Here is a 12,961-nt window from a genome sequence, read left to right on the forward strand (position 1 = left end):
CTATGAAGATCACAAGGATCCCACCAGCTGGGACATGTTGGACATATTGTCAAGAATGTGGACACAAAAAGTCTTTGAATCACATGGAGAATGGACGACAAACACCAGTGAACCCTCCAGGCACTTTAGACGGGTCGAGAGACAGTCCACTGTTCCACAGTCAGGACAGACTTCTCATTGGTCCTCCTGGAGGTTTGACAGTTGGCTTCCTGTCCACCACCAACGTTTTTCCAGACAGGCTGAGCAGCATCAGCTGCCCCTCTTCAAATGTGGGACCCAGCACCTTGGTCTGTCAGTCCACAGGCTCTGTCCCTGTCCACCATTTAGCATCTCAGACCAGATTTCATCCACACAGAGACAGTCTGTCCTCCACTGTTCACATCCTGAATGCTCCTGTCCATAATTGTAAACAAGTCTTTACTTAAAGGAAACGGAACCTGCTCATGATGCTGCTTTGACTGTACAACTTTATTCCAGAAAATTCTCTGACAAAAACACACAAGCTACAAATACAAATGATATTTAAACACAGTGTCTTTGGTTCATCTATGCCTGTGTGTGTTGGTTGGCTGGTTGATCTTTGGCAGATCCCCAAACGACACAGTGGCTGATCCTCGCTTCGCCGGTTTGACCTGAGAGGGAAACAATGAAAACAGCAGTGATGTGTTTAATGTCTCAGTTCGGACATTCAGGGACACAAGGGAAGTCTTTGGATGATCCGTGTCCTAACTGGTCTAAAAGTCTTTGTGTCATTTGTGTAATTGTACTCATACTTGTAAAACCTCTCCAATACTGCGGCTGATACCACATTAACCTCAGCAGGTAGAGGGAGGTGGAAAATGTTTAGCACATCAGAGTTTGGGTTCAAGTCTTAAGATCTAGTTACTAACAGTCATAATCATATTTCTCAAGAAAATTTTTAAGATTTTCATCTTTGCAACAGTTACGACAGTTATGTACAGTATATTTGCTAAACTGCGGGCGTTGCAGGCAGGTTGTGGCTGATTTGGGTCTCAACCGACATAATAAAGTACTTTTTGTGATACTACTCAGTGTGGTGTGTACAGGACTGGACTGACGAGGACATTTCCACAGAGTCGACTCACACAGTGGATTTCAGTGACTTTCCATGTCCAATGAATGTGCTACCACAGAAAGACAAGTGACATAAATTATGTCTCACTTATGTTTGATGACCTGTGTTTTCATTGGAAAAGCAGCTGATTTCCTTCTCTGTAAAACTACAAAACTCTGTGAAGTGAAAAAAGGAACATGCATCGCTCCCATCTGTACTTTGTGCCACTGAATGTGGTAAAATTGTGAAGTAGTTGAACTCCTCCCTGAGAATGAGTGGGAGGCTTCATAAATACCTTTATCTCCGACTGTGAGCTGCTTTTTAGTCCAAAGTTAACTTTCCTAAGTGGGTCTGAGACACTTAGAGAACACAGGCCCTGGAGCTCAGCTGTTTTACCTGTGACTCATGAGGCTTCCAGCCAATCATGTAGAGGATCTCAAAGGTGGCGGGGACTGACCCGTCCTCATGTCCATACATCTCTGAAACAACACACAGAGACATTGAGCAAAGTTAACAGAACAGTCCAACAGCCGGTTTCTAAGAAAGAGGAAGTGAAAGCTGCAGAAATGTGGTTTATTTATCATCACTAAGGGCGATGAAAAATAAAGATCGAGGTAAATAAAGGAAATGAAGTTAATGTTAGAAAAGAACAGGAAAAAGACACATAAAATATCTGAAGCTGTTCCTGAAGCTGTTCCTGCATCAGCTCCTACACGAGTTTGCTGCCGACGTTTTGAGTGTCTCTGTCATCACTTTGTGTTGTTTAAGAAATGTCTGTAGTCACTTGTTACAGAGGAGGAGCAGCAGCTGATCCCACATCAGGAATGACTCACCTTTATAAATGGCTGCTGCTGCTAAAATTGTGTCTCTGTGCAGCAGCGACTTCCTGTTCCACGCACAGTTGCTCTCTCCCATTCCTGCAGAGAACACAAATAAACCTCAGAGAAGTTGGTGAATTCAGGATAAATAGAATGAAACACTGACTTAACTTGAACTCATTTTTGTGTTGTAACCTACTGAGCAGCTGTACCTAATAATCTGGCAATTTGTACCTTGTAAATCTGCCATGACTTCCATGATTCCTGGATAATGAACCTGAACATCATCAACATCCTGAAACAGAGGTGATTAACACATTAACATGAAATGATGTCACACATCACACTTCTGTTACTTTTCAATAAAGACACAGGAAGATGTTGATCTGCCTACAGTCTTGTTCAAAAGGTTTTTTTGTGTGAAAACATTACAGTAAATAGTAACAGGGTTATAAAAAGTTGTATTTGCCTAATATTATCTAGTAGTAGTATAGTATCTATAGTCTATATATTATCTATTATTAGTTAAAAACATGAAACATTGAAGCCTAAATCAAAGCTGCTCCCGTGTTTAACGTAAAGAGGAAACTCTCCTCACCACAGTCAGCATGGTGAAGCCGACCTGGCCGAGCAGGTTGCCCAGATCGGTGACGGCGGTGTAGGGGGAGACGTGGGGGGAGAACCCTCCCTCCCTCTCGGTCTCGGCGAGCTGGAGGGAGCAGCGCAGCTCGTAGAGGGTGTCCCCACCCGCCATGGCCCCGATGAAAACCCCGTCCGGCTTCAGCACCTGGTGGATCTGAGCACAGGAGGCACAATCTGAGTGAAGACACGTCAGCTGAACGCAGGAATACGACAAGCGTCTGCAGGGGAGCGGGTCAGGACGGGTACTGGGAGATCAGAACCAGCATCACCGCTGCGTTCAGTGGCAAAGGAAAGTAAAGGAACCCTTTGGAATTACCTGCATTTATGCTTCAATTTGTCCTAAAATACAATCAGGTCTTCAGCTATTTTACCTGATGACCTGGACCTGGACCTCATGGACAGTGAGGTGGTCGGTGCTGTAAAAGGTGTTTCCTTAAACACCCGAGAAAATGTTTTCAAACCTTTATGTCAGGTCTCTCCTGTTACAGTAACACTAACCCTTAAGATCATTTATTCATCATGTTTCTCTTCTGAATCCTCTGTGTGTCTTATGTTTTATCATCATGTGGATCAAACTGCTGTTTATTTGTTCATTATGATGAAATAGCAGCTGGACGTACTGATAATCTCAAATTATCAGGAAAAGCTCTGATGCCTTATTCGTAGTGAAGCTGTCTCCATGTGACTTTCTGTTAACCCACCTGTCTGAGGGCACCTGGCAGGTCGTTTATCCAGTGCAGACTGAAAGAGAAACACAGTCAGTGTGACAGTGAAGTGGTTCGGTGACGTGTTCAGGTCTGGGCTGAGATTCAAACAAGAATTTCTCCTCTGGGACTAAAAGTATCTGCAGAGTGAATAAAAAACAGAGCAGGTCTTTGCTCCCCGCAAAGTTCACCAATTTCTCAGTGACTGTCCATTTTTATCTGAATAAAGTGTCACACGCATTGTTATTTAACACATTCTGCACATCACATTCGGTCTAATGAAACTCAGAGATGACAGATGGAAACTGGAGTTCAGCAGCATCCACCCATCTCCAGTAAACACGTGTGATAAATTCTCCCCTTAGACCCTCACAACTACTGTGTGATGATGCACGATGCACTAAACAGAGCAACACGTCCCTGGAAACTCCGTGGTCATGAGCCTGCTCAGACACTAATGATGAAACCTCTGACCTCATGCTGCTCATCACCAGGTCGAAGGTGTTTTCTTTAAACGGCAGAAACTCCTCATCAGCCAGAAAGCACTGGGTCTGGATCTCACTCTGTCTCCTGTGTTTCTGCAGGTTAAAATTAGGTCATATTCACATCATGTGTCAGGATAAATACACACAACAGTTTCCATGAAACTGATTCTCACCAGGGTTGTTTCACGTTACTAAAACTGTAAGGCATCAGAAGCTGCTTTTCAAATTGTCAACACCTACCAGAGACGTCTCTGAGATGTCCGTCAGGAACAGACGCTCCACTACATCCTGAAACAGCAACAAACAGAAACTCATTTCAGGATCTGATCATCAAAGAGCCTCAGGAGCAGTGATGCTGTCTGTGAAGCCAGCGGGTTTAGAGCCCACCTTGCTTAAATGTTCGGCTATGTGACTTTTCCCACTGCCGATGTCTAAAGCCAGAGGAAACGTCCTGGGAAGACAGGAAGAGGGACACACTGTTGGACCCATTTCTAACACTGGGTTACTGCTGGTTGTGTTAAATCCTCTTGTTGTGAACCCACCTCGCTACATCATAAACCCGATCAGCCACACGACTGCCCACCTGGAAGTCAGCAGGACACTCAATCAGACTTAGAACTGAAGTAGTAATATTTGGTTCTGTGCACATAAACCCCCCAGTGGTGGATCAGGTACTCAAAGCCTTTACTGTGGTAACAGCACCAACACTCTCAAATCCAAACCCCAGCAGATGTGTCCTGTCTCACCTCGTCCCTCAGGTAGTCATACTGGAGTCCGTCCTGCAGAGACGCAGCCCAGTTCTTCTGCCTCTTCTTCATCTCCCTGTTGAACACATTCATGGTGGCCCTGCCTGACCCTGACATGTCTCTGCGGGGCTCGGACCTCAGCCCGTGCTGGAATCTGAGGCAGCAGCAGCAGAGGGAGGAATACCCGGCTCTGATCCGGCTTCTGCTGGCTGAGGAGGCTGCAGGGAGGGAACCGGCTGTCTGCAGCCTCTGCAGGACCCATCCGCACACTCTGCTGCTCATGGTGCTGCTGTGAACTGTCTCCTTCCTGTCCTCCACACCGAATGACCTCTGACAGGCGAAGGAGGGAAAACGTGGAACTGGACTCTGCTGGACTCACTGGAATCTATGGAACTGGATTACAGCCTAGGAATGAACTAAACATTGGTTTATTGTCTCAACACAGCTATTACTATCGCTTGTCATCAGGTAAACATGGCTGTTTTATCAGGTGACATCTCTTTTTATTTATTTATATATTAACAAATATTTACATATTTATTTAATGTCTATTTTCAGTCATTAAGCCCCTAACCTCATTTTATGGTAATTTAATGTTTCTTTTCAGTTTTGTAACATATGTCTTGCATCTATCAATAAAAGTAGGAGCACAACTAAAATATTCTAAATAATTTTTGGTGACTAACAAGTGAATTGTTTAATCTCTAACATAGCTGTTTTCATTAGCGATCTGTTGACAGCAAACTGTTTTAATTTAATCGATCTACAGAAATTTCCCAGAGTTCAAGTGGCTGATGATTATTGTATCAATTACCTGATTAGCCTCTGATCTATAAAGTATCAGGTAGTAATTATGAAAAAAATGCTAATTATAAGTTACACCCAATATGAAACAACAAACAAAAGCAATAAATCGTCACCTTTGAGGGGCTGGACACAGCAGCATTTTAAAATGTTTACTTGGAAACTATATTTAAATTATAAGTTGATGATTTAAAAATAAATTAATTTCATTGCCGATATTGAGACAGTTAAATATTTGAGCCTTATATGAATTTCGCGTTTTCCTCAGTTTGTCCCACTTTGCTTGCCTTAGAAAAAAGGGGCGGGAAGACAGAAAGGTCACGGCACCATTGCATGCTGGGAAAACACGTGTAACAGCGGGCCGCTGAGGTATCAGTAAACATTTCTCATTTATGTTGTTCTGACCCATTGTAAGACACGTGTCAGTATATGTCCACATGTGTGTTCGGACTCTCGTGCCTAGTTTCAGTCGCTGTCCGGTTTCCCGCCGTTCGTGTTCGTCTTCCCCGCGCGGACATTTTGTTTACATGTCAACACTGAAGCAGCGAGTGAAGCGAAAGCTTTCAGCCTGAGACTGGACATGTCCACAGTGTCCTCAGTGTTTAGACCGAGCAGCGTCGTTAGGATGTAGTCGTGTTATTTGTCATATTCTATTTACACGTGTTTTCCTGTTCATATTCTTCTTCCTCACACCACTTTATAGGTAATGTTGTAGCTAACACTACTTTTCATTTTCAGCTAGTCAACGTTAGTTTTCAGAATATTATTTTAAATGTAAATTCATTAGTACATTGTTAAGGATTAATATTATGGTTTGGAATGTTGTTTTTAAGATTATTGTGGTTGGACCCAGTTGAGTTTTTGTCAGCTCCACTTTGCCTGGAGTGTCACAATAAAAGCTTACATGAAAGAGATATATATTAAAAAAAAAAGCCTAAATTTTTATAAACTGTTGCAGCAGCATGAATAATCTAGTTTTACCTTGGTGTTTTCACTCATGGACGATCCATGAGGGTCATTGGTCATTTACTTAAGTAAAGGATCTCAGTACTTTTTCCTCCACTGTTCACTGTCAGTAACATCTGTATTGGTAAAAACAGGAAGGATGTCAAGTAATATATGTAGTTAAAACAAAATAAATAAACAAAACTTAGTCAGCTAAGTAATTTCTGAATATTTACAAAGTAAAAGAAAAACAGCATAATTTCTTTGAGCAATTATAGAAGAATTTGGCCATTAAATCTACTTTTATACACTTAAACCAGGTTGCATTGTCATAAAATAACTTGTCCACTACGGGCTGAAAAGGGTCATTTTTGTTTTCCACTTCACCCACTTACATCTTATTGTTTGGCAGGTGACACCGAGTTTTTGCCAACATGTCGTCCAAAAAGAACCAGGATGGCGATGAGCGTTTCCTCCGTGTGCAGAAAGACCCGCGCTTTTGGGAAATGCCAGACAGAGAACGCAAAATCAAGATCGACAAACGCTTCCAGTCCATGTTTCACGATGAGCGCTTCAAGGTGAGGTACACAGTGGACAAACGAGGTCGACCCATCAACCACACGTCCACAGAGGACCTGAAGCGTTTCTATAAACTCGCAGACTCTGAGGATGAAGAAGATGACGACGACAAGGACCCTGCAAAGAAGAAGGCAGAGGGCAAGAAGAAGAAAACGGTGAAGCTGGGGAAGGAAGGGAAAGTGCTGCAAAGCAGAGGAGATAAAGCTAAAGGAGGGAAACCTGAGCAAAGAGTCAGAGCAGGGGAGGATGAAGGTGAGAACAGGGTTTTTTCTGGGGGGGTTTAACAGATACATTTTTATTGAAGATTGTTAAGCACTTTGTCCAGTGAGGTAAAGAAGTGCAGGCCATTTACTGTGTTCTTTCCTTCAGAAGATGAAGACGATAAACACCCGCAAACTGAGGAGGAGGAAGAGGATGGCGTTGACCTTGGAGACAGTGTCTCGGACAGCAGTGAGGAGGAAGAGGAGGAGGATGGAGAAGGAGATGATGATGATGATGCTGAGGAGGAGAAGAAAAGTGATTCAGTGAGCAGATCTGATGAGGAGGACGAGTCCGGTCTGAATTCAGAGGAGGACAGTGACAGTGGTCCGGATCTGGCTAGAGGGAAGGGCAACATAGAGACCAGCTCAGATGAAGAAGATGATGATGATGATGATTATGTGGATGCAGTGCTTCATCGAGAGGAAGAGGAGATCGAACACGACTGGGGAGAACTGTGCAAAGACGCTCCACGGAGTGACGAGGTGAGACAATGGCTGGTTTTGCTAAAAGACGTACACTGCTGTGTTACTCTGTCAGAAGTATTCAGAATGTAGAAACACTTATTTAATGTAGTTTATTTAAAATAAAGAATTATTTAAACTTAAAAGTTATTGTTACATTTTTTGATATTTAATCTTTTAGTCTCATTTTCAAATGCTTTTTGTGACCAGCTGTAAAACACAGAAGTGAAACTAGTCCCTCTGTCAGTTTTATTCTTATACAGAATATGTTTAAAATCATTAATATTGTAGCTGTTTATGGTTCCACTGTGTTTCCTGTCATTATGACCATCAGATGTTTGTAGCATGGCTCATTTTTCATGAGCTCAACACACCTGTGTGTGCAGATCTCTGCATTTTCCATTAAATTCAAACATGGCAATGTGTGATCCTACACATAGTCCTCTGTATAATAAAATTGCAACTTAGTCACCCAGTTTGGAGAGACAATAGTCTTACGCACAAGCTTTTCACTGGACAGCAGGGGAAGGAAACTAATATGATAGTAATTATAGTTGTCACACAAATAATGTAATTGTGAAATGCATAAAGTTCAGTATTTAGTTAATAAACATCGTGATATCTGTAACGTGCTGTAACCTTGTTTGTCTGCTCTTAACGTGTGTGTTTCAGGTTTCTGCTCGACTCGCCGTTTGCAACATGGACTGGGACCGTCTGAAAGCCAAAGACCTGCTGGCTCTGCTCAACTCATTCACACCTAAAGGAGGAGCTGTGCTGTCGGTCAAGGTAAAGCTGCTCTGGAAGGAAGCAGATACTACATGTGACCTGTGGGGCAAAATAAAGCAACGTGCTCAGTAAAAGGCCAACGTTGAGGTTTTGTGCTTCGGTCTGTGAGATAATCCGCGGTGCATGATTTTGTCCTCCAGATTTACCCTTCAGAGTTTGGGAAGCAGAGGTTGCAGACGGAGGAGATGCAAGGACCGCTGGAGCTGAAGGCACTGCCAGATGACTCTGAGGACGACACAGAGGAGGAGAGGTAACACACACACACACACACAAACAGTCAGTAAAATCCAATTATGTGATTGTGAATAATTTGGGTGGATATAAAAAAACTTTCCTATTTTGTCTGGTTCCAAAGTTTGACCAGTGTAATAGTCCGTTCACACAAATTATTAGAACATCTTTGATGCTTTCATGTCATTTTCTGAGGTTTCTGCCATCCTCCACTTTAGTACAGTCTGCTTGTTGTCCTCTGTGTGTCTCCTCTCAGGGTTTACAGGGAGAAGATGCGTGATTACCAGTTCAAGCGCCTGAAGTATTTTTACGCTGTGGTGGAGTGTGACTCGGCTGCCACGGCTGCCAAGATCTATGAAGAGTGTGACGGCTTCGAGTACGAGAGCAGCTGCTCTGTCCTGGACCTCCGGTAATGAGAAGAAAACAAACCTGCAGCTGAACTTTGACTTGGTGAAAGTCGTGCACAGTTTTGTTTTCCTGTTCCTTTTGAAAATCTCTCTGTCGTCCTTCATTGAACAGGTTTGTTCCTGATGACGTCAAGTTTGATGACGAGCCCAAGGATGTGGCGACAGACGTTAACCTTGGTGCTTACACACCCAAAGTGTTCACCTCATCAGCCACTGCCACCTCAAAGGCAAGTCACGGTTACTTTTGAATTATTGCTGAGTGATCCTGTAGTTCCAGAAGAGTGAGACGATTTATCCAGACTGGGGGGAAAAAGGGTTCAGATAAACCAGATTAACTCCAAACTTGGTTTCTTTCCATAGTAACATGAAACTCATGTCAAACTGTATGTGATATTAAAAAGGTCTGTAAAGGTGTTTTTATATTGTAACAGTCTAAAATCAGATTTTGCTTTATGTGAATTTACATGGTGACATTATTCCTTCACTCCTCTTTTTAATACAGCATAGTGATTAAGTGAATTCTGGACCAACACACAGGGAGTCTGACGTCTCTGAGTTTATGTTGAACAGGTGCAGCTGACATGGGATGAGACCGACCACGAACGTGTGACTGCCTTGAACAGAAAGTTCAACAAAGATGAGCTCCTGGAAATGGACTTCACTGCCTACCTGGCCTCGTCCAGTGACGATGAAGAGGACGATGACGATGGGGATGATGGAGACAAAGCAGAGGGTAAAAATCACTGGAATATAGGAGTCGGAAAACTCTTTTGAGTTTGTTTCCCTGCTGAAGTTTTAATGGAATGATGGAGAAAACTGTAAATATGTTGTTGTAGATAAAGATGATGAAGAACAAGTCATGGAGGAGGTAAAGAAACCTCAGCAGGAAGAAAAGAAGAAGAAGAACAGTGAGGAGAAGATTTCAAAGTACAGAGAGCTGCTGAAAGGAATTCAGGACAAGGAGAAGAAGCTGCAGGAAGACAAAGACATGGAGATGGAGATCACCTGGGTTCCAGGTACGAGGAGATGGATGTGTGTGTGACCCTGGTTCAAGTTATTACTTTTGTCAAACTTTGTAGCCAAGCAGTGGTGGAATGTATCTTACAAACGTTTACACCTGGTGTATGTCTTTATTTAGACAATGTGTAAAAGGGTCACGTAGTGTATAAAAATATATTTTTAGTCAATTGTTGAAAATTGTATTGGTGCAAAAGTTTGCACTCCCCTTGATAAAATAATTAGAAACTAACTTTAACAGTCACCAGGATATTTTCTCCATACTGCTGCTTTTAAAAACCCAGTGTAGAGTCCTGTGTTTTGATTACACGATTACACGTGAAAAGTATTTTTATACAGCGGCATTAGTTCTTAACATTTCAATACTTCCTCCACCACTGCTGGCTGCCAGTGCCAGCACTTCAACTGCAAATCCTGAACATTTGTTTATTATCAAGCTTATGATCTTATATGAACAGCTTTCTGTCATTGGTTTTCACTTTTGTCTAGCACAGACTATTAAGGTACAGCTGCACCATATATAGATGATAGAGTTTATTGATGAGCACTGTTATATTTAGTTGGTGAGAACCGTAGTTTGTTAAATATAATTTTTTGTCTGCAGGGCTGAAGGAGACAGCGGAGCGGCTGGTGAAGAAGAAGATGGAGGGGAAGGACAAGCTGACCCCCTGGGAGGAATATCTGCAGAAGAAGAAAGAAAAGAAGAAGCAGAAGAAATCTCAGAGGAAAGAGGTGAGTTAGAAGCAGCAGCACAGTGTGTGTCTGTAATGATGAACCTGAGAGTTAATTTAACAAACCTTTGACTACATTTTATCAACGCGTCATTTTGTTCTTTTCGTATCAGGCAGGAGGTAACGAAGACCTAAGCGATGATGAGCTTCCTGCAGACGTTGACCTCAGTGACCCTTTCTTCACAGACGAGCTCGGCACAACAGGTGAACACTACTGTCAAAGGGTCAAAGTGTTGATTTTGTTTATTGGTTGGGTTTGATGCATCAGTGGATCCTTGTGAATGGACGTTTACATCAGACGGAAACACAGAGACAATAATTAGATGGACGGCTGTGACATTGACTACAGAGTTTGATGCTCGTAGAGAGAGAGGTGGTAAAACATGTAGACCAGCAAGATCTGAATGGTTCACTGACAGCAGTTTGATCTGTCTGCAGATCGTAAAGGCAAAGAGAAGAGGAGGAAGAAAAAGCAGCAAGGGGAAGAGGAGCGGACAGCTGAGGAGGAAGAGGAGCTGGAGAAACAAAAGGTCAGAGGTCAACATACATTGTACAACCTGTAACGGATCCTAGTTTGATTTTTAGTTTTTTGCACTGCTCCACTACAGGATGAGGGTCGATGTTAGAAAGTTGAAAGTGTGTGAACCTGTGTGTGTGTGTGTGTGTCTAGGCGGAGATGGCTCTGCTGATGGATGACGACACTGATGAAGCCAAACACAAACATTTCAACTATGACAAGATCGTGGAACAACAGAACCTGAGCAAGAAGAAGAGGAAGAAGCTCCTGAAGAAGAGCGAGGAGCCGCTGGAGGACGACGACTTCCAGGTGAAACTCTGCTTCAGAGATTTTGATTCTGTTCTTTTCTTTGGATTTGTAGTTTTTATAATAATAAATTAGCGAATATCAGTCAGTATTTAGCAAAATGCTACAGTGTACACCAAGTACTGCGAGATAAAAATTTTCATAAAGTATCAGAATAAGCTCAACATAAAAACATTTCAGTAAAGTTTGTATTTTCTGAATGAGGGATGGTTCAGTTCCATCACTAACAATTGACAAATTGTTCAGTTTGCATCAACAACCAAAGCAATGAGAACTGACTAAAAAGTATAAATAAAGTATTTGATTATCAGTAATAGAACTTTAAGAAATTCAAGGCCAAAATGGAACTCAGATTTACTAATGTGGTTAATTTGTTAGAACCCTTCTCTATTGGGAAAATGAATAAAACCAAGAACCAACAATTATCTGTGAAAATAAATTGAAACTGAGAAAAAAAAAATTCAATTTGCTTTTGATTTAACAGATTAAAAAAAACAATTGTTGGATTAGTCATATAATAGTTGTTCAAAAATAGTAACTGTTCAGTTTGGCCTTTGTCGTGTTATTGGAAATATTCTGTTGAATAAAAAACAGTTTGATTTTATAGATTTAATTTGTTTGTTCCTTTTGTCAGTTACAAGTCATTTTCATCCATGTCTGTAATAGATTTTATTTTAGCAGAATCTGAACATATTACAGCAGAGCAATCAACCATATGTGATCACACAGGGTCATAGTAAAAAAAAAAAAGAGAGTTCTAATATACAGAACATTAATTCACAAAATTTAAGTAAAAAAATATTTCTAATATCTAAACAAATTGAGGTTTTTGAAAAAGTGGTGAATTTTCCAAAAATAAAGCCAGAATTTTAAAACCCAAAGTCTGAACATTTGTTACATGGTTCTTAGAATTCATCCTTTAAAATGTCTCGCCACTGTGTTTTCAGGTGAATGTTCAAGACCCTCGTTTCCAGGCCATGTTCACCTCCCACCTTTTCAACCTGGACCCGTCCCACCCCAGCTACAGAAAGACCAAAGCCACAGAGAGCATCCAGGCCGAGAAACAGCGCAGACGAGAACGGGAAGAGCAGCAGAGGAGCAAAGATGTTCTCAGTGCTCAGAAGGCTGCGGCCAAACGAGTGGAGCCTGTCGATGATGTACAGGAAGCCACTGGGCAGAAGGAACATGACTCTGATGCTTCGACAGCAAAGAAGCCGATGGACCCGAGTTTGTCTCTGCTGGTCAAGTCAATTAAAAGCAAAACCGAGCAGTTTCAGGCTCGGAAGAAGCCAAAACTGCTTTAGGCTTGAGTGGAAACTGTTCAGACTTTATCTGGTTGGTTCCTCCTGAAGTTACAAGATCTGCTTGATGTATTAAACTGTTTATCCTGGAACACAACATGGAATCACGCACACGCTGAGTAAAAAGTGAATCCTGCAGCCTCAG

The 12,961-nt window shown here is 42.1% G+C and overlaps 2 protein-coding genes across 4 annotated transcripts; one reads left to right on the top strand and one right to left on the bottom strand.

The window, feature by feature from the left end:
* Positions 1-449: 449 nt before the first annotated feature.
* On the bottom strand, positions 450-4,795 carry ndufaf5 (NADH:ubiquinone oxidoreductase complex assembly factor 5). The gene is made up of 11 exons (XM_067497328.1): positions 4,471-4,795; positions 4,267-4,307; positions 4,112-4,175; positions 3,965-4,012; positions 3,714-3,817; positions 3,237-3,276; positions 2,492-2,689; positions 2,128-2,188; positions 1,909-1,992; positions 1,472-1,554; positions 450-632 (listed from the first exon to the last, which is right to left on the bottom strand). Exons 1-11 carry the CDS (start codon positions 4,750-4,752, stop codon positions 543-545), a joined length of 1,095 nt encoding a protein of 364 aa, XP_067353429.1. The 5' UTR covers positions 4,753-4,795; the 3' UTR covers positions 450-542.
* A 780-nt stretch (positions 4,796-5,575) lies between these two features.
* On the top strand, positions 5,576-12,960 carry esf1 (ESF1, nucleolar pre-rRNA processing protein, homolog (S. cerevisiae)). 3 transcript variants are annotated; one of them, XM_067497329.1, is made up of 14 exons: positions 5,576-5,643; positions 6,632-7,050; positions 7,168-7,541; positions 8,193-8,306; positions 8,447-8,556; positions 8,794-8,946; positions 9,057-9,171; positions 9,515-9,677; positions 9,781-9,960; positions 10,566-10,693; positions 10,806-10,896; positions 11,131-11,222; positions 11,363-11,518; positions 12,463-12,960. In XM_067497329.1, the coding sequence occupies exons 2-14, from the start codon at positions 6,654-6,656 to the stop codon at positions 12,817-12,819; spliced, it is 2,430 nt and encodes an 809-aa protein (XP_067353430.1). In that variant the 5' UTR covers positions 5,576-5,643; positions 6,632-6,653; the 3' UTR covers positions 12,820-12,960. The 3 variants fall into 3 exon arrangements, with proteins under 3 accessions (XP_067353430.1, XP_067353432.1, XP_067353431.1); XM_067497331.1 differs by having other exon boundaries at positions 7,171-7,541; XM_067497330.1 differs by lacking the exon at positions 5,576-5,643 and adding an exon at positions 5,651-5,977.
* The last annotated feature ends 1 nt before the right edge of the window (position 12,961 follows it).

This window comes from Channa argus, chromosome 3 (assembly GCF_033026475.1).
Source record: "Channa argus isolate prfri chromosome 3, Channa argus male v1.0, whole genome shotgun sequence".
NCBI classification, from domain to species: Eukaryota; Metazoa; Chordata; class Actinopteri; order Anabantiformes; family Channidae; genus Channa; species Channa argus.